Source organism: Neolamprologus brichardi, chromosome 4, assembly GCF_056152115.1.
Source record: "Neolamprologus brichardi isolate AB-2024 chromosome 4, ASM5615211v1, whole genome shotgun sequence".
Lineage (NCBI taxonomy): Eukaryota > Metazoa > Chordata > Actinopteri > Cichliformes > Cichlidae > Neolamprologus > Neolamprologus brichardi.
In genome coordinates this window covers 21586371-21609427 of record NC_142107.1, presented here as the reverse complement: position 1 = coordinate 21609427, position 23057 = coordinate 21586371, and the positions used below count along the sequence as shown (strand labels likewise).

Below are 23057 nucleotides of genomic sequence, written 5' to 3'. Positions count from 1 at the left end.
ACATATGAAAACTGGGGATCAAAATTTTAGGAAAAAGGAAAATCTAAGGAGTCCGAAATAAATCCACCTGGTAGCTTGAAGATTAAGTGAGGTTAAAGTTACATATGATGATTCTTGTATACTTTTAATTTAAGTAACAACTTAGAGCTTTAATTTATAGTGTGTTATTTTGAAAATATGGTGAGCACCTCTAATTAACTGAGAAAATAATTTCGTGGGACCTCAGAGGTTCGATGTCTTTGGGTTACACAAGTTTTATCAATTGTAATACACACGTTTGAACACCAGGGGCCGACAAACTCCACGAAGGGACAGTAGCGCTTCAGGGAGCTGTTCTTTCAGCACCACAGCCTCTCTCGCAACACTCACACCACAGCGCTAATGCCGGACATTACTTACACAGGAGCCAGTCATTATAAAAAATAAATAAAAATAAAATAATAATTGAATGACTGGGTTCATATATTCAAGCACTCAATGTCAGCCAAGCCTCATTCACTCTCGCTACTAAGCATCATTAAAGAAAAATCGCGGAGCGGGGATGTCTGCCTGTAACGCTGTGCGCTGTAGCTGAAAAATCGAGGTTTTTAGTGACAAAAAACAAAACACAGAACAACAAAAACGCGAGAAAAGTGACATTTAGTGTGGCTACTTCACAGAAGAGTGCGAGAGCTGCAATGATTGGATCGGGCGATAATCATCACAATAAAGCCATTATATGCGTAAATTTCAGCATGTGTGCACAAATGCAACCCACCATTCAAGAAGAGAGAGAAAGCGAGGGGGGGGGAGAGAGTCCACCATCGCAACACCCCCTCCTTCCGTCCCCTCCACCACTCACAGAAACGGAATTAAAAAATCTTTAATATCTTTCCAGCAACTGGCCTCCATTGCTGCAGCGCTGAGCGCGCGCACACACGCCGACACTGTGGGCCTTTAAAGCGTCGCCAGAGCGGAAGGAGGAGGAAAGTGACCCTCCGATTCAAGAGCGGCTTCTTTACACTGACATCACTCAGCGTCCGAGGAAAAAGGGGGGAAACGGCTGGAGTGGATATGTTGAATGTATAGCGCTGCTCACATTGACATCGTGACAACACCAGCGCTGTCCGTGGATCTGTGCGAGTCGCTCTCCTGATTGTGTAATATCATTTTTTCACCCCTTCCTGCAAAAGCGGCCGAACCTGCACCCGAGAGCGCAGGAGAGAGAGCAGCGGCAGAAGCAGCAGAAGAAGAAGAAGAAGAAGAGGAGGAGGAGGAGGCGAGAGCAGGGGGATCGCAGCCTTCATCAGAATTTGTTTTTTCTTGTTATTACATGGCGCAAGGGCTATACAAACGGGACCGTCCTGGGTGTGATACTGCCACGGTGAATTTGGATATCCACGCAGCAGCAGCAGCACCATCCTCCTCCATCCGCCGAAGAAGCACCGTGGGTTGCGGCGGCGCCCACACCGACTCCTCATCCTCCTCCTGCCGGCTCCATGTCGAGTGATGGTCGGCTTGCCTTGCTGGATGCTCCCCGCTCTCTCCGGATCGTCGACCACCGAACCTCCTCTGACCGCAGACCCCCATTTTCGGCGGAAACCTTCCCAGAGCTATAGGGCTACATATGGAAACTGGGGATCAAAATTTTAGGAAAAAGGAAAATCTAAGCGGTTAATTTATTTTTTTTTAACTAATTTATTACTATTTTTGTTAGGTTTACGTAGGTTTCGATCTGGTTTTGAGCGTGTGTGTTTCTTTGCGCCGGCTAATGAATTAATTTAGTCGTTGAGCCTTGATTTCCTCATTCCACCGGGTTGATTTGTGAGAAGACAGATTTGCTTTTAACCTCACAACAGGCTGTTATAAAACACGCAGGGAATCGCTTTTATTTCCTCTCGACAGGACTCGAATCGGTCCGTTTGTTTACTCTTCGCTGTCACCACTAATATGATAGATTTAGATTTTGTCCTTCGTTTCCTTCCCCAGTTTATTTTTACTAATAAAAGCCACTAGAATAATACTATTAATAACAACAATAGTCTTTAGAATAGCTCTATTTCTGAATTCTTACTAGTAAACGTAATGTTATAGCCTTTGACTAAAGCAACTTGTTGTAACAGACGTATTGAACTGTTGTACTTCAAACCTGCCATTACTCCAACACCGCACCCCCCACCTCCCACCCACCCAGCCGTCTCTTTGCTCCATTTGAGCTCGTGTAAATTCAGCTCAGTGCTTATAGCTGTGATCTCTACAAGTCAACGAACAGGTTGTTTTTTGACCGGCCTGTACAGAATAAGCCTTGCTTTTGTTTTTAGGCTCCTCTTAGTTACCCTAGGCTTTAATTAACCAGTCATAGATCTGTGTTAATAATCACATTTGTAGCTTTTGTTTTCTTGCTGCAAGTGGCTCCAGTGCTGGGCTCCATCTGCAGCTCCAGGCCTGCTGAGGTGCTGTCATCCTCTGCATACCTAATTTTTCCACACATCTTTTTGGGTGTGAAAGTTAAAACAAACAGAGAGGAGAGACTTCACCGCCTCTTCCTCTCTCCCCCTTCTCTCTGCCATAGTTAGTTTTTTCTCTTGTTTTGGTCCTCACCCAAACGCAACCATAAGGTTCCTACCGCATCCTCCGCCTCCTTCTTCCCTCTCCTTCCGCTCGAGTATATCCCGTTTTTTCGGTTTGATTTGGTCCCGCAAATTTTCAAATATTTACTTCCTATACATCAAGAGGAAAGGGGGTCCCCCTTTCATGGAATGCGGAAACATGGGTCTGTTCGACCGCGGAGTCCAGATGCTGCTGACCACGGTGGGCGCCTTCGCGGCCTTCAGCCTCATGACCATCGCGGTCGGCACGGACTACTGGCTGTACTCCCGCGGCGTCTGCAGGACCAAGTCCATGAGCGAGAACGAGACCAGCAAGAAGAACGAGGAGGTGATGACCCACTCGGGCCTGTGGAGGACGTGTTGCTTGGAAGGTAAGAGGAAAGTCGGTTCTTCTGTGGTGCTGTAGTGCAACATAAACTTTCCCAACGTGTTCATTTGCGTGCGTTTGAAGCCGCCCGCCCGAGAGGCCTCAGCACTGCCACGACACAAGTGTACTGTGGGAGGTGAACCTATTCTCTCTCTTTTTCTATGCTACTCAATGTAAATGAGATCGACTGCAGAGTTTGACTGCAAAGGGTGTTTAAATGTGTGTCAAAAGCCAAAAGATCTCTTAGGATACTGAATACGTCACTGACCTTCTTGGTGCCTCAAATGATACAATCTGATAGAAGGAAAGTAAAAATGCAACATGTGACCTGGCTGCTGCTTATGAGCTTATATGTGTTCTGCATTCATGGGGAAGGAGATTTTTACCTTATACCAAACAAATCAACGAGCTGGAAAGATCTGACACCATCATTTAGGTTTCATGTTCTAAATCTGTTTGAAATGAACTTTTTAGCACTTTTCAGGTATTAGTTATGTTTTGTTGAAAAAGAAACAGAGAAATTTCACTTTTAGCCGAAATGACAAGTCCATTTTCCAGCAGGGTGAAACAGGTTTCTGTGAGGTAAACCCAAAGGACTACACGGATGTGCAGCTAATAGATGAGAACAATTCGGATTAGAATGAGTTTGTCTGAATTTGTGGATGGTTTCAGTTTTCATCTTATTCATGAACAAACCAAAACTTATATCGGTAGAAATGGCATCACAAGGTCAAGAAAAGTTAGCTTGGATCCCAAAAAGTATAGGCTTTCCACATAAATTCTGTCTAAAACTCATTAAATCTCAGCAGTTTTGAGCTTTGGAAGAAACTGTTGTAACTTTTACCTGGTGTAAAATAAGCCCTTCCAAAAACACTTATATAAAAATCACGAAACTGAAATGCTGCACTTCAACGGTTAATTTTGGTGTTTAGCTCCTGCAGGCAGGCTGAATCAGGTTTCCGGTTGCATAAAAGTCACCCACACCAGTCTGGAATTGTTTATTCAGTCCGGCTTTAGAGTTTAAATAATAAATTAACAACACATTCACAGGCAGTAGGTGGAGATGAACCTTCATCATATATCACCCTGATATATTGGCATGCCAATAAGCTGGTCTAACCCTAATTAAAGGAAGCTGCAGGAGATCTGTACCTTTAAAGAGGATGTGACACCGGGGCAGCACGTTGGACAGAGTGTGAGGACCCAAAAGTCGAGATGCAGTCACATCTGTCAGCAGGCCTGACCTGCCTGACAACCCTGATGATGGCAGAGCTGCCTGTCACATAACCTTCGACCTCCCTGTGCCCGGTACTTTCTGAGATGTCAAACTGCCTCACGTCCTGAGTGCAGGTTTTCAGACGACCTCGAGTGTCTGCCCTGTCAGACGGCGGCGGCGTGTTTCCTGTCATGCCCCGGTGGAGGCGGTCGGTGCTGACTTGGAGTGAGGTGCTGTAACCTTGTGAGGGCACAGAGCGTTACAAATCTGTTCATCGTCTTAGCTGTGAGCCCCTGAAAGGCCTCAGTGGCTGACTTCATGCTCTTCTGCCCCCTGTGATAAGCAGCACCCTCTGTTCAAAGTTTAAGAAGAAGAAACATTTAAAGCCGCTATAATTAATATCTTTAAAATAACTATGATAAAATGGCAGTGTGAAAGAGGTCGCTTGTGGAGTAGGGATGAATTATTGACCAAATCTACAGCTTTCCTTGGCTTACAGAGCTTTAAGGAGAGTTTAAGGTCATTATTTAACTGTGGAGGCAGTGCACCTCCCTCTTTGATTTCTGCTCACTATGAAACAGCAGGTTGTAAGAGACTAAACAGAGGGCGAAGGTGGAGGAGACCAAAAACAGACCAAAAAACAAGAGTGGAAATTGGAAATTTATTAGCTGGATACAAACTCGGATCCAAGTGATTTGGAGCTGGATGTGAAAATAAGAATCTTTTTGTCAACATCCAGTTAAAGACTGATAATATATTCAAAGAAAAAACAAATATGTTGCCACTTCAAATGTTTAGACACAAAAATGACATTTGAATGATGTGTGAAACAATGTGCTTTTGCTTTCAAAAGATTTTCAAAGATTTGTCATGTTTAAAAATTCTCCCTAGTTGTGTAAAATTGACATTTCTTTCATTTTTAGTAATTATGACAGGAACAAATTAGGAAGTCAGGGGACACTGCTATAATGCCACAGAGTCCCTGTAGGGAGGAGGTTGGGGTGAATGAATATCGGAACAAAACATTTAAATTAAATATGGCTGAACATTTCCTGGTTTAAAACTATTGTAAAGTGCCTTGAGGCCATCGTTGTTGTGATTTGGCACTGAATTTTAGTTTCCGTGATTATTTTAGTGTCATATTGATGCCAGTCAGCTGAACATACTGAACGTTTCCTTGTTGAGTCTGATGATTTGCTGCTTTTTTGTCATAACTATTAAAGTCTGAATATCTTTGGGTTCTGACAGTTTGTTTTTTTTGAAAAGCAAATTAACAGGTGTTTTATGCTTTTTCAGCAATTTCAAGGCAAAACTCTAAATAACCTGGAGCACAAAAATAATCATTAATTGTAGGTCTGCTAAAAAAAAAAAGAAAAAAAAGATATGCCCGATATGCAACAACTGAAATATTTCACTCTGAAAATAAAAAGTAAAGTAAAGAACAAGGAGTGTAATGGTATTCAAGTCATGCTGCTGCTCCTGTTAATGAGATTCAATACATTTACCCTTAAAAACACCTTTATTTGGTGCACAGCCCTTCTTCCGATCACAGCATTGACACCTCAGCTGTTCCCGAGAAGCTGCTCAGGTGCTGGGATCAGAAAGCTGCGGTCTCACCAACACGGCTCGAGATGTGAGGCAAAAGAGCTCAGCTGGCCTTCACCTGATAAATAAGAGGAATAACACTAAACACTGATACAATGATTATATTAGTCGACATAGGATCAGAGTTACAGCTGGAGTGTAATTGTGACAGTGACTGGCTTTTATCCCTGCCAGGCCATTATTTAATTGGCAAACAGAACAGCACGGAGTCAAGATGAGAGCAAAAAACATCACACTTAGACTCGCTGTGCGCGCATGTGTGTGTGTGTTCCTTTTGCATTAGCACAATGTGCTTCTTCCTTTGAATCCAGGATCAAAATGGCAGGAAATAAACCCAGATTTGTCATTTGTGATTCATGAATGATCCCCGGCCCAGAAGAGGCAGGGGAGTGGAAAAATGGGGCCACTGCATTTACTCAGCGGGGTCAGATTCATTTAAATTCTAATTCAAATGACTTCCTGCTCAGGAAATTGGGTCTTAAAAAGCGAGTACATTTAATTATAGGTAGTTTGAGCAATTTTATACCAAAAATTGTGAGGGGGAAATTGAAAAATAGGAAAATATAGAGCGGATGCAGCTGGAGAGAGGCAGCGATAAGCACCAAACCCTGCCTTGTTTCAGCACATAGAGTGTCAGGAGGAGAGATATCAAGTTTACATTTCAGATGTTAATTAGGCTTCAATTTGTAGCTCTGCTCTATTAAATCAAAGTGCCAAGACGGATAGTATTCACGGTTCCCCGGTTCCTCTAAAGTGAGCTGGTGATCAGGCAGCGGCTGAGGCTGCAAATAGTTGAAGTGGTCGCTCCATCCTCCTCGCAGCAGTGAATGCAGACTGTGTGTTTGGCAGCTCGGTATCCCACACATTCTGCTTACTGAGTGTACGCAGGTAGGCGACCGTTTGTGTTTGTATAACAGCTACAGAAGAAGAGAACCTGTGAAAAAGCAAAATGGGAATACCCACACTGGGTGCACCTCGACCTCTGCTCCGCTCACTGCTTGTCAGAGAAACAGAAAAATCTTTCTCCTGTGGATCTACAGAAAACTGATCATTTACTTTCCCTCAGTATAAAACCGTGCAAGTGTGCTTTAGAGGTTTGCGCTGGGTAAAACACAGAATATCTCGTATTGATTTTTCCTTTCTAAAGCTGAAATAACTGATCAGTTAATGCTGTTTGTTGCACATTTTAGGATTTGCTGCTTCTTCTTTCTCAGAAATTGATTTGAACTGTTGTTTCAACAAATCGGCTTTATATGAAAATTGAAAAAATGCAAAAGTGACACCAAAATGAGGCAGAAATGGAAGCTGCCATCTTGCACTGATGACGGGAAGACATTGTTCAGACTTTGGTGGGTTCAGGGGCATTTAAAGAAATGTGAAATCACATGGATAACAGTTATAACAGGATACCATATGTGATTTTTCATCACTAAATCTTTCTCAAAAACAGCAGCAAGTTGTGCAACAACATTTAAAATGATTTGTTTTTTTATTTCTGATGGAACTAATTTTTCCGTTTGTTATGACACCGCATAATTTGCATCCAGAGCTTTTGCAGTAGCAACTCGGGACTCATTGAGCTAAGAGTGACGGAAAGCGGTTATTGCTAATAGTTTTCTAGATGGCTGGCATTTACTGAGTTTTACCATATCTATAAAATAAATGTATATATAAATCTATAAACATTTCTATAAAACTGTTACTTTTTAGGCTACATGTGTTGTGAAGGTTTTGTGTTGTTGGTTTAAAGCTTTGACTTTTCTGTTGGCTGTAGTTTAGGATTCCTGTTTTGGTGTATTCATCACTGAGTTTGAGTTTGTGCAGCATTCTGTTTAGGCTCATGCCTCTAGTTTTCAGCTGTACCTCCCTCCCTTAGTTGCATCTTTGTTAAGTGTGAGTTTTCTTGTTTCTGTGTTTAGTCGTGTGTATTTTGCTTCAGTATTTTTGGCTTCCTTTTCTTTTCTTGGATGTTTTGTTTTGGTTTTAACTTCGTGCCTGTCTGATCGTGCTGATTACATCCACCTGTGTCTTGTTCTCCTCCTGTTTCTGATCCTGTCTGTTGTCCTCTTTGGTTTTGTCCCTTCAGTTTCTTTGTTCCTTATCACTGCTCCCACCAATGGGTCTGTACTTCCGTTTGGAATTGCTCACCTTTGGATTCTGTTTTTTGTGCTTAACTTTGACTGTGTGGCTTTACTTACTGCTTGAATAAAACCTTTCTTTTATGAATTTGGATTCACCTTTAAACTGACTCTGAACAACATAAAGTTCAAGAGGCTGAGGGCAAAGCCTCAAAACCACATCTGCAGGCTCTATTTCACTACTGCTCACGAGCATTTATGTCGGCCTTACTTACAAATGATCTCATCATATCAGTAATGTGATGTGATTATGGTTTATCTTCATAGTTAATGCTTTATATCTTGGACCTAATATCATTTGAGTAAATAAATAGATTGGTAATCAATAAGTAAGACAAATTTAGTCAAATCGTGCAGGTGCATTTATCAATATGCAGGCTGAGTTTTTCATCATGTGGCCAACAATTTCTCAAACATGTCTGCAGGTAGAAGAATTTTGTGTGTTTCTGTGCTTTTGCAAGAACATGCACATAATACAAAACTTTATGCCTCAGATATAGGACTCTTATTGTCAACTGCAAAATTCCTCATGGATATGACTAAAGTTCAAACGGAATGCATCACTCTGTTCAAAGCCCCCTGGGGATGGATCACTTGCTGTCACATTCCTGAGATGTGATTGGTTCCAGGGACATCAGATGATTTCTGTTGGACCCCCTGAGGAGATCGTTTTAACTGGAACAATGTCATAATCAGCCAGCACATTACAGCACAGTTACCAGTTATGTCATCGCATGGATAACACAAGCTGCAATGAAGAGTAATAATTGATCAGTTGTTTTAGCATCTAACTCTTTTTTTTTAAGCAAACCGTCACTTTTTCCAGCTTTCCTATTCAATAAATCAACTGCTTTCACGCTTTTAGGATAAAGCAGCTCTAGAAACAGGACCAGCATCATGCTTTAGGAGGTTTCTAGGACTAAAAAGTGCCGCTGATGGCTTTATTTTGAGAGAAACATCAGATTCTTTTATGCACTGCAACTCTAGAAAACTTTCAGTATTAGTCTGAAAAATACTAAGTACTATTTCTTAATATAGCTCTTGATCACTTATATGAAAACACATTAACGTGGCACAATTTTAGGAGTTTCCTTGAAAAGGTTTAGATTTTTATTTATTCTGTGTCCGTCTTCCTTCAGTTTTTTGATCCTCATGTCAAATTTCTTATTAGTTTAGGTGAACCTGGGGCTTTAATCAGTGCACACTCAACAATGGCTTCATTTTCTTTTTAGTTGTTTGATTTTATCCAGACACTACTTTAGTTCTTTTTGCCATTCAGCCTTAAACCAGCATTAAAAGTCCAGTGACTGTGGTTCCACACACACACCGATGTGGTTGCACACAGTGTGGGTGCAGAGAGAGATTCAGCTGGTGAAGCATGAACGGTGCAGAGTAAACATGTGTGATGCGGATGAATTGGTCCCTGGAGGCCGCCGCTCCTCCGTCCTATCTGGGACGTCTGTAAAAAAGCCGCCTCTGCTCCCCCCTCCTCGTGCACGTCGCTCGTAATCTGAGGCATTCGTCTTCATTACAGCGCCACCCTCAGGCTCTACTGTGGCTTCAGGATGAGGACACAGTTTAGGAAGAGACGCTGGAGAGAAATGGTGGACTTCATGATGAAAGAGGGCCACATTTTTCTTTTGTGCCTGGACCTAAAGCAGTGAGACTAATCTAAGTCTTTCTAGCTGTGTCCAAACCACAAAAGCTAAAATACAATAACTAACTAAGCTGTGAAAGTTTTTTCACTTAATGTTCGCTTCTTCGCCCTTTGAGAGCTGGCACAGGCTCCAACCTGCTGCAACCCTTAAACTGGATAAGCAGAAGAGAATGGTGGGATGGGTGGATGGATGGGTGGATGGATGCTTTTTCATCTAATCATTTGACCTATAATTTATGAAATTTAAAAGAAATGCCTTTTATATTCTGAAGTCCCAGTTGGTGTCCTTAAATTTCCTGTTTTGTCTGAATCATAGTCCAAATCCAAAAGAGATCAGGTGCATTCTTGTTGCATAATGTTGCAGGTAAAGAAAATATATTTAGAATACTTGCAGCATTTTTAAACAAGACTTTGAACCCATGTTGTTTGTGAGTCTGTACATTAATATCTTTAGCAGGTAAAATATCAACCTGTTCATCATTCTAGCACAGCCTATGTTGAACCTATATTATCAGGGAAGGATAAATATGTTTCACAAAAGCATTTTTGTGCCAATTCACCCAGCATCTGTTGAGATCAAGTAGCATCCTCTGGGGATGAAAGCCATCGCAGAGGTGCAAAAAAACTGCTGTTGAGGCTGGCTCCGAAAGTGAGTCATCCCTAAAGACCGTGTTAAAATGTCCAACTTTATGGCAGAGATATGCATGTGTACAAAAACAGGGCATTTTTTTTTGTTATGTTGTTCTTCATGGCGGCTGTGTGGGGGCAATTTCTTTAAATTCACTGACACAGGCAGCTGTAGAGTATAGCTGCTGGCTAGGCTTCAATTGAACTTCAATTTAACACACACTTTGCTAACATGTTAGTTACTAACAGTCAATCCAAAAATGATCACATCTGTCTGCAGAAAAGCACCAGAGAAACATCTGTAAAGCCTGGTTAGCCATAAAGGTATGCAGAGTTATCAAATCAGGGAGGTGACATTTTTTACAGCCGCTTATAGTCGAGGCATCAACAAACTGATCTCCGTCAGTGGATATTAAAATGTATCCAGTGGCTGATCATTCAAATGGGTGCATATTAAGTTGGCTGTGGTTGAAATGGTAGAGAAGGGCATCCTCTGATCACAGAGTTTATTGTTCTATCATCCCCAGGTGTAAAATTGGCCCTTAAATATCTGTGCTGCCAGATGTGTATGCGCTCGTGTGTACTCATATTGCTAAGGTGCTACATATATACTACCCAGCATGCTTGAATTTTGTGCTGCTACTCAGGTTTTCTTCGTAAGGGCTCTAAAGAGTCAAAGGCAACATGTGGGTGTGTCTTTTTGTTGTTATGTTAAGAGGTGACTTACTATAGGAGACTTACACAGCTCCTGTCCATCACCCCAGATCACAGTTCACCCTTCCTGCCTCATGATTTTATGTATTTGCATGTGGGAGTATCTGTGTACTGCACATTGGTGCATCTGAAAACACATGTGGGAGTCATTTCTGTGCATATTGTGCATGTTTGAATAGTGATGTTTGTGCTCAGTGCATAACAGAGAGGCAGGATGAGATAAAAGAAGATAGCAGTGCAGAGTGGCAGAAAAGAGCAGGATTAGTCTCATAGTCCAATCAGATAAGGATTACCCAGCTGGAGCATGCCCACCCAGGCTAATGCTCCGGCCCTAAAGTGGCATTACACTGTATTATGACACCGATCCCCTGTACGTACAGCTGCATGGGCCGGATTACAGTTACAAGTCGAGGGCAGCGTAGATGGAAGCGAATACGGCCACTTGTTGGAGTAAAAACTGAGCCCCCTGTCCTCCGACAGTATCGCTGCTCTGGGCTGCCTCCCCCCTTCATCTGATAACACACTGTGTAAAGTGACTGAGCTCTATTGCACTGCACTGTCAATGCTGTGCAGCCGGCGATGGATGGGCTTCATTTTGCCCTCACCGGAGCTCCGCTGAGACAGCACACAGTCACTGACGAACATGACTATTTTATTGGTCTTCACCTTGCCCTCTTTATTGCCCACTAAGGCCAAATTACAGACCAGACATTATCAGATTAAGCCCGGGCTGCAGACAGTCTAAGAACAGTGCAGAACTCTGGCCTTTGGCTGTGATGCCGTTAAAGCTGTCATTTATAATTCTCACGGCTACAACCAACAGACTCAGATATCAGTGTAGAGTTTATTGATTACTTGTCTGGTTGAGATCATTAGACAAATATAGTCTGTCTTCAGTTTATATTAAACCCAATGTCTTTATCTTTTGTTTCAGATTGCTTTAAGTCTGCTTGGTTTGTCCTTACTTCTGGGACCAACATTTTTAAGTTTGCTTTACTCCCGGGGTCAAAAACTCATAACAGCGCAACAACTTTACAGAAAATAGGCCCAAAATGGGATCCAAATAAACACAAAGTAGCATCCAGAGAAGTTTTCTTCCAAACAACATTTGGAACAGAGTCTTGTTGCTAGCAGCGGTCCTTTAACTCTTTGCACCATGGAGGTCACTGCACCGAGACCAGACTGATGAGAATTAAAGAGGCTGCCTATTACTATTAAGAAATTGTTCTCCAGCGAATGAACCCTTGTACACTTGTAAGACTTTTGTTTTGGTTTTTTTTGATTGGATATATTTCCACATTTTGCCTCATTTAGTAATAAAAAAGAATTCCTGATTTGCGGGTATTAATAATGAATATTTAAGGTGGTATTTTAGCTGTCAAGTACTTTGTCACAGTTATGTAAAGGAGCTGTGTAATCACTTACCTTTCCAGTAAGTCTTTGGTATAGCACCAGAACCAGTTCTTCACCTGCTGCAGGTTGTGGTTAGAGCAACCGTCTAGCATGCAACTCCAGAGCAGAATAAACACTTCAATCCACAGCTGTAGTCTGAGATGATGGATTTCAAGTTCAGCTGAGTGACTGTGTGGAGAGGGTGCTCAATGATTGAAGGCTGCCACAATCGACTGTGGTCAGCGAGACACCCAGCAGGGAAACACAACACAGCAAAGGCGTGGACTAGTCCCTTAGTAGAGACTGAATTTTCAAAATATGACAGAGTGTGGCGAATCAGTTTCAATCACTGTCCTGGACCAACGAAGGAAAGCTGTAAATAAATAACGCTAACACGAGCAGCCAATTATACTTTGGCAGCAGACAGAGACTAAGTTTGGTAAACGCTGTCCCCGCCTCACCCTACTGCCTGAACTCTTTCTGCACTGACTCCACTCACTCACAAGTTCTCTTTCTTCATGGAGGTGAACACTGCATCTGTCCATGTTTTGTTAACCAAGAGAAGAAAACCCATAAACATAACCACACACAAAGCATTTCGATAGCTTAACACTTGTAGGGAAGTTTTATTGCATTTACAGTGCTGAAAATACGCAAGCCAATGTAGTCTTATGTATAATCTGCTATCATATATACTGTATGTAATACAGTATTGTGACATATTTCTGTTGTGCTTTGGAGATCCAAAGCACAAAATACAATCGTAAAATAGAAAAAACTGAATTTTACATGCTAGAAACAGTAAATAACTCATATGTTATAAATATTAATTTCCTGAAATACAAAACAAATTGAAAACAAATGTATTGAATAAATAAGTAATGGGTTAAAAGTACGTTAAGCAATTTCTAAGAATGAACAAAATGTGGTTAGACTGATGTTTAAAGCTACATTTTAGACACCTTAATTTTAAAAAGCTAGCTTAAAAAATACATTTCCTCCCCAGTAAATCAAAGTTTGAAAAAGCATTAGTGCTGAACAATGATAGAACCAAACACATCCATCATCAGTCTTATTATTAGCCATGTCGATCATTACGTATCCCCTCTCATTCTCAGACAGATCCCTCGTAATGAGAAAAACATTTATCCTGAATTATAGCAATCTCGAGAGAACCACGGAGGTTTAAAGCACACAGCAGACATCATTATGATTCCCTCCTTGTACATTAATAGTGATGGCTCTTTGTGAAGCAGCATTCGGCTGTCCTGATGAAGTCTCTGAGATTAGATGGACAGCCAGAGGAGTGTGATGGCACGGTAATTGGTTTAGTGTATGATTAATGCCTTGGATGGCTTTGATCGATGAGCGAGGGGTTGTAAACTTCGGTAGCACTCTCCCATAAATGCTGTCGCCCTCTTTGCATGGAGATGCCCCCCAACCACCCACCCACCCATACTCCAGATACGCGCTTTAGCTATAAATTAGGAAAAATGTCAACTACAAAGCATTAATGACGGGACATGCTTTGAGGAGGAGAAACATCAGTTATTAACCGCTCTGACCCCCAACACCTCCTCGTCCTCACAGCCAGAAGGGCTGCATGTGTGTTTCTGTGTGATGTTGCCACGTGATATTTTTTAGCTGCAGTTGTTCCTGTTGGGTGGGGTCTATCTTTATCCTACATGACCAGAGAACAAATCAATATGAAACATACCCAGGGCCAATCTTTGTGTAAGCAAACTGTGTGGCACCACAACTCAGCAGAGCACGAGATACAGGGACTGCTGGCCGTCTGCTCCTAACTCCACATATTTCCATGACAATTGGTAGGATTTGAAACAGAAGCCACCTCAAATCTATATTTTTAATAAAGATTCTGATCAACATCTGCTGGTATAAGAATTGTGCTGTTACCACAACATTGCATTGATATGCTCTCAGATTAAAAGCACTTTATGCAGAGATGCATAAAGAACTGCTGATTATAATCCTTTAAGCTTCCCAATGACGATGACAATGATGAAGGTGGATGAGTAATAATAATGTGGCTTGAAATATCTCTGTGAACATTTAAAAACAACCAGGCAGTGTTTCAAACTCTAAGTAAAAACTCAAATTTCAGTGTGAGATGTGAAAACTGATGCCACGCTCATGTGAGTGGAGCTTGCTTTTAGTCTCCAACAGCATCAAATACTCATGTTTTGTCAGAAGTTCACAGAATCACAAAGAAACACTAAAGGTGAGCTTGGTGTGAGAGCTGTGATCCATCAGCTGTGGCAGCAGGGAAACAGACAGGGTGTTGCTTCCACCTCGTCATGTATGGATGCTTCTTTGGGACCCCCTGACTTTTAAACTCACCGGGTACCACTAAACATAATTTTTTAACATGCACGAGTACGGCTGCTCCCAAAGAATACATCCTGGTAAACAAACAAGTGATTAAAATATAAGCAGGCTTTGTTGATTTTTCTAGCAACATGACCGTTGGTGATGTTCAGCATTGCCGTGTCCAGTGAATTAGGATAACTTGTGCGTATCACACTTTTCTAAACAAACAGCAGTATTTGACACACTGTGATGTGAAAGCATGAGTCAGTATGGTAAATATGACACTATTGCCATTTGTCAGCTAGCTTAGCTTAGCATAAAGACGGTAAACATTGGGTAACTGGATATGTTCAAGTCAGCAAAATGACTCTGAATGCATCATAGCTTTATTTTGTTTCTGCACAAGAGCTGCAAGGTAAAAGGAAGAGGTATGTCTGACTAAGTGTTTGCAAAGCGCAACAGTTTCATTATTTTTTTTCATTGTTTTTTTGCTAAGCTAAACTACCTGCCATTTGGCTCCAACTACAGATGTACACAAAAGATATCAAAATGTTTTCAGACTGTAAAAAAATATTTGTGTTTTCATTTGCTGCAGCTTTTTAGAGTTGAATCTATTTGCTTCAACTAATCATTGGGTTTTTATGTGTCCATTTGGGTATGTTTTGGATATTTTACAAAACATTATGCCAAAAATCCGACATTTAATGCTTTGTTGTGCTTTGGTGTCATAAACTGAATTTCTGTGGATTGCAGAGATTTTGAAGACAGGATAACACGAGTAAAAAGATTTTTTTTAATTTTCCTTCCAAACAGAAACACTCTGCAGTGTTTGGATATCGAGCACCAGCACAGTCAGACTTCTCAGCCATCATCGTTTATTTGATCTCAGCTGCTGTTTATTAAAGACACGTTATCCCCTCAAAAATGTAAAGTTTGCATGTTAAAGTGGCTTGAGTAACCACTCGATTTTCAGTAGGATTGCACTTTGATTACGTAGAATTGATCCTCTTACATTGGAAGTGTAATTACCAGCAGGTCTATCTCTGACTCCATCGCAGTAGAGCTGCTCTCTGTTCCACCTCCCCGGCCATATCCTTAAGCTGTGGAAGCATCCCAAAGAGACCCTGTAGTAACTGATAATTAACTGCAGATACAATCCATTCATTTAAAGGAGGCACAATTCACTCTTTTTTCCTGCAATAGCACAGAGAAAGCAATCTTCCTTTTGATTAATTGGTGGTGTCCGTGGTGCAGTTCATTTGCAATCTATTACAGCGTATTTGCTTTGTGTCAGAACACAGCCCAAACACACTGCATCATCTCCGAGTTGGTTGAAGGTATGAAGCACAGTTGGTCTGTTTGGAGGTTTTACCCCAGCTCAGTTTAGTACAGCCTGCTGATATTGATACTAATGTGATAACAATAACAATAGTGGCCATGACTGTGTAATGCAATTGTGTAATGGATATGCAGCATGAGGTAAGCATTCTGTTTTACCCACACTTGCACTGTAAGAGCTCATGTTCAAAGAAGTTCTCGTAAAGGTTTGGCAACTTCTTTACATGTACGTCAGCCTTTATGAAAATATTAGCATTCAGTTTAGTAGTTTTTAGTTCATTTAACTTTTTTTAACTGTACAGCTCTACATCTGTATATCTTTATATGTCTATGTAAATAGCTAGACATATAAATTATTATGATTTTTATCATTTTTATCATCTTTGACATAGAAATACCAAATATAAATTCCAAAAGTGTCTCTGATGCTCACAGCTGAAGATTTGCTGACTCCTAATTTACTGTGAGTTTTGTACTGGCTAAAAAGAGTTAAATATGGACCCTTAAAATCTATCTTTTTTTTAATAATTTGGCAAAAAAAATTAATATAGACTAATTTTTAAAAAGAATCACCCAAAGATTTTAAACAAGCGATTGAGACCAAAAACAATTAAAAATACTTACAGAGGTCATAAATCGCTTGAACTGGGATATTCTGTATGATCTGGCAATTAGAAGAATGCAGGTTTAAGACACTTCTGAATAGGTATCACTTTGACCCCCAGATTTAAAAAGTTATTCATTTAGAAGATGTCACAATTAGTGGTCATGTTCACAAAAGACCCAAAGACAGACAAAGCTGAGACAGACAGGCAGGTGGATAAATAAAGGAGCTTTAGTCGGGAACTTATGGATTAACAGAAAGTGCTTCACAGTGTGGGAGGAAAAGCCGATAAACTAACAAAATCCAAAAGAACAAAACAAATGTAGGGAGCCAGTAGGAGAAAACAAGGGATGCCTCCCCAACAGGAGGATGATGAGACAGCAGGAGAACTCACAGACTGTACACACACCGGGAAGAAGACGCGGGTGAACAGGATTTTTTTACTAATAAGAAACTATAACTAGATTCCTGTAAATGTTACGCTTTCTCGTATCACTGCAGTATAAAGTTTCTACTGGTTCTCCTGGAAAAGTAGCTGCTAGGATGCTGTGGTTAAAAGGAATCAAAGGAATCATGGTATACAAAGAAACAAAGCAGAACTAAAGAAAGCAGACAGAGATGTTCCCACCTCTGCAAAGCCCTCTTAACACCCAGTGGGAGAGCTGCTGACACCTCTGCGACTATCACAGAAGTCTTGGACTGAGGTGATGGGAGGTCTGGGTCAGAGGAGGACGTACGGAGGTAACGCCAGCAGGGCAGTGCATGACAGATGGAGGAGCGAACACAGGGCAAACAAAGAGGGCAAGGAGGAAGTAAAAAAGACGACATGATGCAGTTTCATAAGGTTACACAGCCAGAGAGGGCAAAGATGATCCAGTCCAAGTGGCCCAGCATAGTATTCAAAGTGTATATACAAGGCTTTATAGTGTATTTAGATATCACATGTCTTTGGCATTTGACTGTGATTGATTTGTTTTCTGTGCAACAATGCAAAGAGACCAGACAGAGTTGTAATTTCAGACAGACAGTTGAGCCAATGTGATTGATTTCTCTTTTGTTTTTTATACTGCAGGACAGACACAGTAACAGGTTGCTCGTTCTCACCCCTGGCCTCATTTTTTAGGTCACTTCAGTTATCAAACAACCCTATAACCCTATAACCCTAACGCTGTATCTTAGAGAAAAGTAAAATGGACCAAAAAGTTTTTGATGTATCTAAATAATGGTTTTCTTTGTTCTGTGACTGACGACACTTAGGAAACAATAACGACCACAAAAAAAACTTAAAGTGATATGTTCTGATTGGATAGGGTTGAGGTTGTCACCAAAAACAATAAATCTAGCTAACAGTATGACACAGTAAGATACTGAGACAAACTGAGGCCTTAAATACACAGTTAATCAAGAAAAGTGGACACAGCAGAGTGACGAGACACAGCTGAAACTAATTTTATTATTATTTTTTTTTGCCTGTCCCGTTTGGCTCTTTTGCCATCAGAATTATTGTCTAAAGGCGAAGAAAGATGCCCAACGGATTTACTTTACCAAATGGACCATCCCAGCCTTGCCGTAATGGTCTATTTGATTCACCTTTTATTGTTTATTTTATTTTATTTTCACTTGCTAAATACAGGACAGACTTGACTGGGGAAAAGAAAGGGGAGAAGGAAAGAGAGAAAGAAAAACAGCAGGGAAGAGGGACGGGGATAAAGGGCAAAAAACAAAAACCCACAAAATAAGCAGACAAAAAATACATATATCAATCACCTGGATCACCTGTTGAGAAAGAAAAAAGAAAACAAGCAGAAGAAAATGACAGCAATACAATAAACAACATCACAATGATAAATGGGAATATGACAGTAAATACTAAATATTAAACATTATTGTGCAGCACGTAAGATCGACAGCGCACAGTGTGCTTTGAGGTAGGAGCCAAAAAGGGTGTAGTTTGTGTGTGTGAGCACCCGTGTGTACACCTGTGAGCATGGACGCGCTTGTTTTTTTAAAAGGTTCCTTCATGTAATGATCTGCTAGAGGGTGTGGGGGGGCCACAGCCCCGTCCTCCAGGGCATGAAGCAGGTATGGAGGAGATCAAAACTCCAGACATCCAGAGGCCCCCAGAACACAAGAGACCAAGGAAGACCAACAGAGGGGCACTATCCCAGAAAGAGCTGAGGAGAGCCCCAGATGAGGGGTCACTCAGCAGCCGCGGAGCAGAAGCCGGGGGGGTTGCAGTGACGTGCCCGTGAGCTCCGCCGGCAGCCAGCTGTGCCAGAGTGACCGAGCCCTAGGCCCCAGGCCGAGAGGCCGAGGGCACCCCACCCCCGAAGTGGCCCGAGCGAGCCCCAGGCTCCAGGCCCTGATAAGCAGCCACCAGGAGTGAGCCGGTGCATACCTGGATGCTCATCCCCGGACACAAAGAACCACCAACGCACCGATGTCTGAGGGCGTCTGCCACTGGCAGGGGAAGTGGTGGGGGGAGATAGGCCTCCATACCTTGGAGGGCCTGAGATGTCCCTACAGAGGTGGCGTCTGATACCCAACCTGACATAAAGACCCAGACAAACAGGCACACAGAGATACAAAAATCCATTCCCACCCTCATGCTCTCATATGCAATTACTCAACACTCACCCAACATGGAGACAGACACAAAGAGACACTGTACACACAATCACACTCCTCAAGCGTACTCTAAGCCCCAGGTCTAGGTACCCTTGCCCCTGGAGAGGAAAACTGCACCCAGACCCAGGTAGTGTTACCCTTTTCCCTGGGGTGGAGAGAAGCAGACCGCCCCGACTCCACAGCAGCAGGGAGGCCCCACATTCCAGACCCCAGTCGGATGGCCAACTCCTCCTCCTAGGGCTGGGCCCACATACACCCACCTGCCCACAACCCCGGCGACACACCAACCAGGACCCAAGCCCCCAAGGCCCAGCCAGGGCCCCAGCCCAGAGACGGAGCACCCCCAGAACCCCACGCCCCTCCCGGACCCACCCAGGGGCAGCCAGGCTACCAGGTCAGTAACCCACGTCCGTCAGCACAGACCCTCCCCTAGCCCCTCTGCACGCAGCCACCAGGAAACTGTCACCTAGGAGCCAACAGAGCCCTTAATAGGCCATGACCGCTACCCTGGGTTGAGCCCCCCAAGGAAGATGCTCCTGGGGAACCCCCCGACGCCCTAAGCCCGTACCTACCCCCACACCAATCACAACAGCGAAGGTGGGACGAAACTATGACCCCCCACCCCCACTAGGTGATGGAGCTGATCAAAGGAGCCCAGAGCAATTGATCTGATGTGGTGGCAGAGGCTGTATCAAGACTAATGTAATCTAATTGATAATTTCTATATTGGTTAGAATTAAGATTATTTTTATTTTTCCAGTTCATGAGGACTGTTTTCTTGGCTATGCATAGGGCAGTGAAAGCCATATGGGCTATATTCTTATCTGTAGTGACATTATCTAAGCTGCCCAACAAACACACTAAGGGGGAAGTTGGAATGTTACATTTCAGACACTTTGATAAGTCTTCACATATCTCGTGCCAAAACTTCTGAACTGGTGGACACAACCAAATAGCGTGGATATAATTGTCCGGTGAATTGGTTTGGCAGTGTGAGCAGTTGTTGGTAGACGTAAAGCCCATCTTGAACATCCGATGACCTGTATAGTGCACTCTATGTAGTATTTTGTATTGAATTAATTGAAGACTGGGATTTCTGATTAGATGAAAGGTTTTTAAGCAAATCTGAGACCAGAAGTTTTGGTCTAAGTTAACTGATAAATCCGCTTCCCATTTTGCAATAGGAAGTGATATTGATTCATCTGTTTTAGAAAGCATTCTGTATATTTTGGAAAGTAATTTGGGGGTTTTAAGAGTAAGAAATTGAACCACACTTGGTGGTGTTTGTAGTTCAACTTGATCCGGTTTAAATTTCTTTTTTATTATGGATTTAACTTGTTGATATTCTAAAAATCTTTTCTTGTTGATCCCATATTGTGTAAAGTCTGTCAAATGGAATAAATTCTGTTCCTTCTAATATATGTTCTTAGTATTTGATTCCTTTACCACTCCAATCTGGAAAGTTTATCATATTATTGTTTTGTGATGTGTCAGGGTTGTTCCAGATAGGTGTACGTTTGCATGGGATTAATGAAGACTCTGTCAACTTCAGAAACTCCCACCATGCTGTCAGAGAAGAGCTGATGCTGACGCTTTTGAAGCATTCATGTCGTTGGATGTTTGAGCTGATAAATGGTAGATCTGAAATCTCTAGATTATTGCAAAGTGCTTGTTCTACATCTAGCCAAGGTTTGTCTAAGAGGGTATGTTTTAGCCATCTTGAGATAAATTGAAGCCTGTTGGCTAAGAAGTAGTGCTGAAAGTTAGGTAGTTCTAATCCTCCTTTATCCTTGGTCTTTTGTAGTGTTTTTAAGCTTATATGTGGGGGCTTATTTTTCCAAAGGAATTTGGACATACATGAATCTAGAGATCTGAACCAATCTTGTGGCGGTTTAGTTGGGATCACTGAGAATAAATAATTTATTTTTAGTAAGACCATCATTTTTATAGCGGCAACCCTTCCCATGAGTGATATGGGTAGACATTTCCATCTAGCCAGATCGCCTTCTACTTTCTTTAAAAGTGGACAATGGTTTAATTTAGTTAGATCTGCAAGCTTGGGAGAAACATTAATACCTAAATATTTTATATTTCCCGATTGCAGTGGTGTAGAAGAGGAATTATGGAAGGAGCAATTAATCGGAAAGACTGTAGATTTTGACCAGTTAATTGAGTAATCTGATATTCTTGCAAAATAGTTTATCAATTCAATCACCCCAGAGATATTGGTTTGTGAGTTTTGGAGAAAAAGTAACACATCATCCACATAAAGGCTGATTTTATGTTCCACGTTCTTGCATTTTATGCCCTTAATTGCTGAATTCTGTCTATTTGCTGCTGCTAGTGGTTCGATAAAAATTGCAAACAGTGAAGGGGAGAGTGGGCATCCCTGCCTGGTGCCCCTCAGGAGACAGAAGCTGGAGGATGTCTGGTCATTTGTTCTGACACAAGCTGTTGGGGAATTATATAATATTTTTAACCAGTTGATGAAAGAAGATCCAAAACCAAATTTGTGTAAAGTTGCAAATAGAAATTTCCAGTTAACTCTGTCAAACGCTTTTTCTGCATCTAAAGAAAATATTGTAGTTTCAAGGTTTTTACTGTATGAGTAGTCTATCAAATTAAGTAATCTACGTGTATTTGTTGATGAGTGCCTACCTTTTATGAAACCAGTTTGGTCAGGATGAATTAAGAGGGGGGTTATTTTCTCTAATCTCTTTGAGAGAGCTTTGCAGATTATTTTAAGGTCTCCATTTATAAGGGATATTGGACGATAGCTTGAGGGATATACAGGGTCTTTGCCTGGTTTTAGCAGGAGATTAATGTTTGCAGAATTCATATTTGATGGAAGTCTGCCCTTTTCTTTGATTTCTAACAACGTTCTGTAAAAAACTGGTGCTAGAATCATCCAGAATTCTTTGTAGAATTATGCAGGATAGCCGTCTGGACCTGGAGCCTTATTATTGGGCATGCTTATCAGGGCTTCCTGGAGTTCACCTGGCGTCAGTGGTGAATCCAGTGCCATTGCTTGAGTGTCTAATAATTTTGGAAAAGTTATGTTGTCCAAAAAGCTGAAACTAATTAAATGAGACAAGGAAGTAAAAATGAATATAAGGCACAAGAGACAGAGGCTACGGAAATAAAACAGGAATTAACTGAAACATGTGAGCCAGAGGATGGAACTAAAGAAACCAACTGTGAATATAATGCAGTAAATACAAATAGAAAACTCAAAACCTCAAAAACTATGACAGAAACCTGGAACCTATAACTCAAACTCAGAGCACTAAACAACCCAGGACCATGACAACTGTATTCAATTTGATTGGCTCAGTATCTCCAATCCCTTTAAGCCACCTTTCTTCTGATTGGGTGGCCCTTTAACCCCATAAGGATATCCAAACTCACTGACATCATTCATAGCCAAGAGTAAAGCTCTTGTCTTTCATTTTCACACAGTCCGAACTTAGTGTTTTATATATATAATGGTATATATCTGACAGAGAAACAGGAAAAGCGCTGTATGTTCATCGTCATCCTGGATGTTTAGGATGATGATCTGCCTGGAAGAAATATTCTCAAATCTTCAGTAGCAGCACCTCAGCATTGAGGACAACATGAACAGTGTTCATCTGGGTGCATAAGCAGTATTTAGATGAATTTTGAAATGGTAACTGGAACATTGTGACATGTGCAAAAAGTGAAAACTATGTCCTGCTTTCATCTTCTTCAGTAACTAGCTGACCTCTGGCGCATCTCTTCAGTGCTTGTTCAGTGATTGTTTTAAACACAATCTTTCCGCAGCTTGAAAACAGCCATTTTTTTCTTTTCACATTAATACAGTGGGCATGA

At 41.6% G+C, this 23057-nt stretch overlaps 1 protein-coding gene across 1 annotated transcript in view; it reads left to right on the top strand.

Moving 5' to 3' along the window:
* The first annotated feature begins 886 nt into the window (after nt 1-886).
* Nucleotides 887-23057, top strand: part of cacng2a (calcium voltage-gated channel auxiliary subunit gamma 2a) — a 92658-nt gene continuing 70487 nt past the window's right edge. The window contains exon 1 of the mRNA XM_006803062.3: nt 887-2959. Coding sequence (XP_006803125.1) covers nt 2734-2959 — 226 coding nt within the window. The 5' untranslated portion in view covers nt 887-2733. The remainder of the gene's footprint in view (nt 2960-23057) is intronic.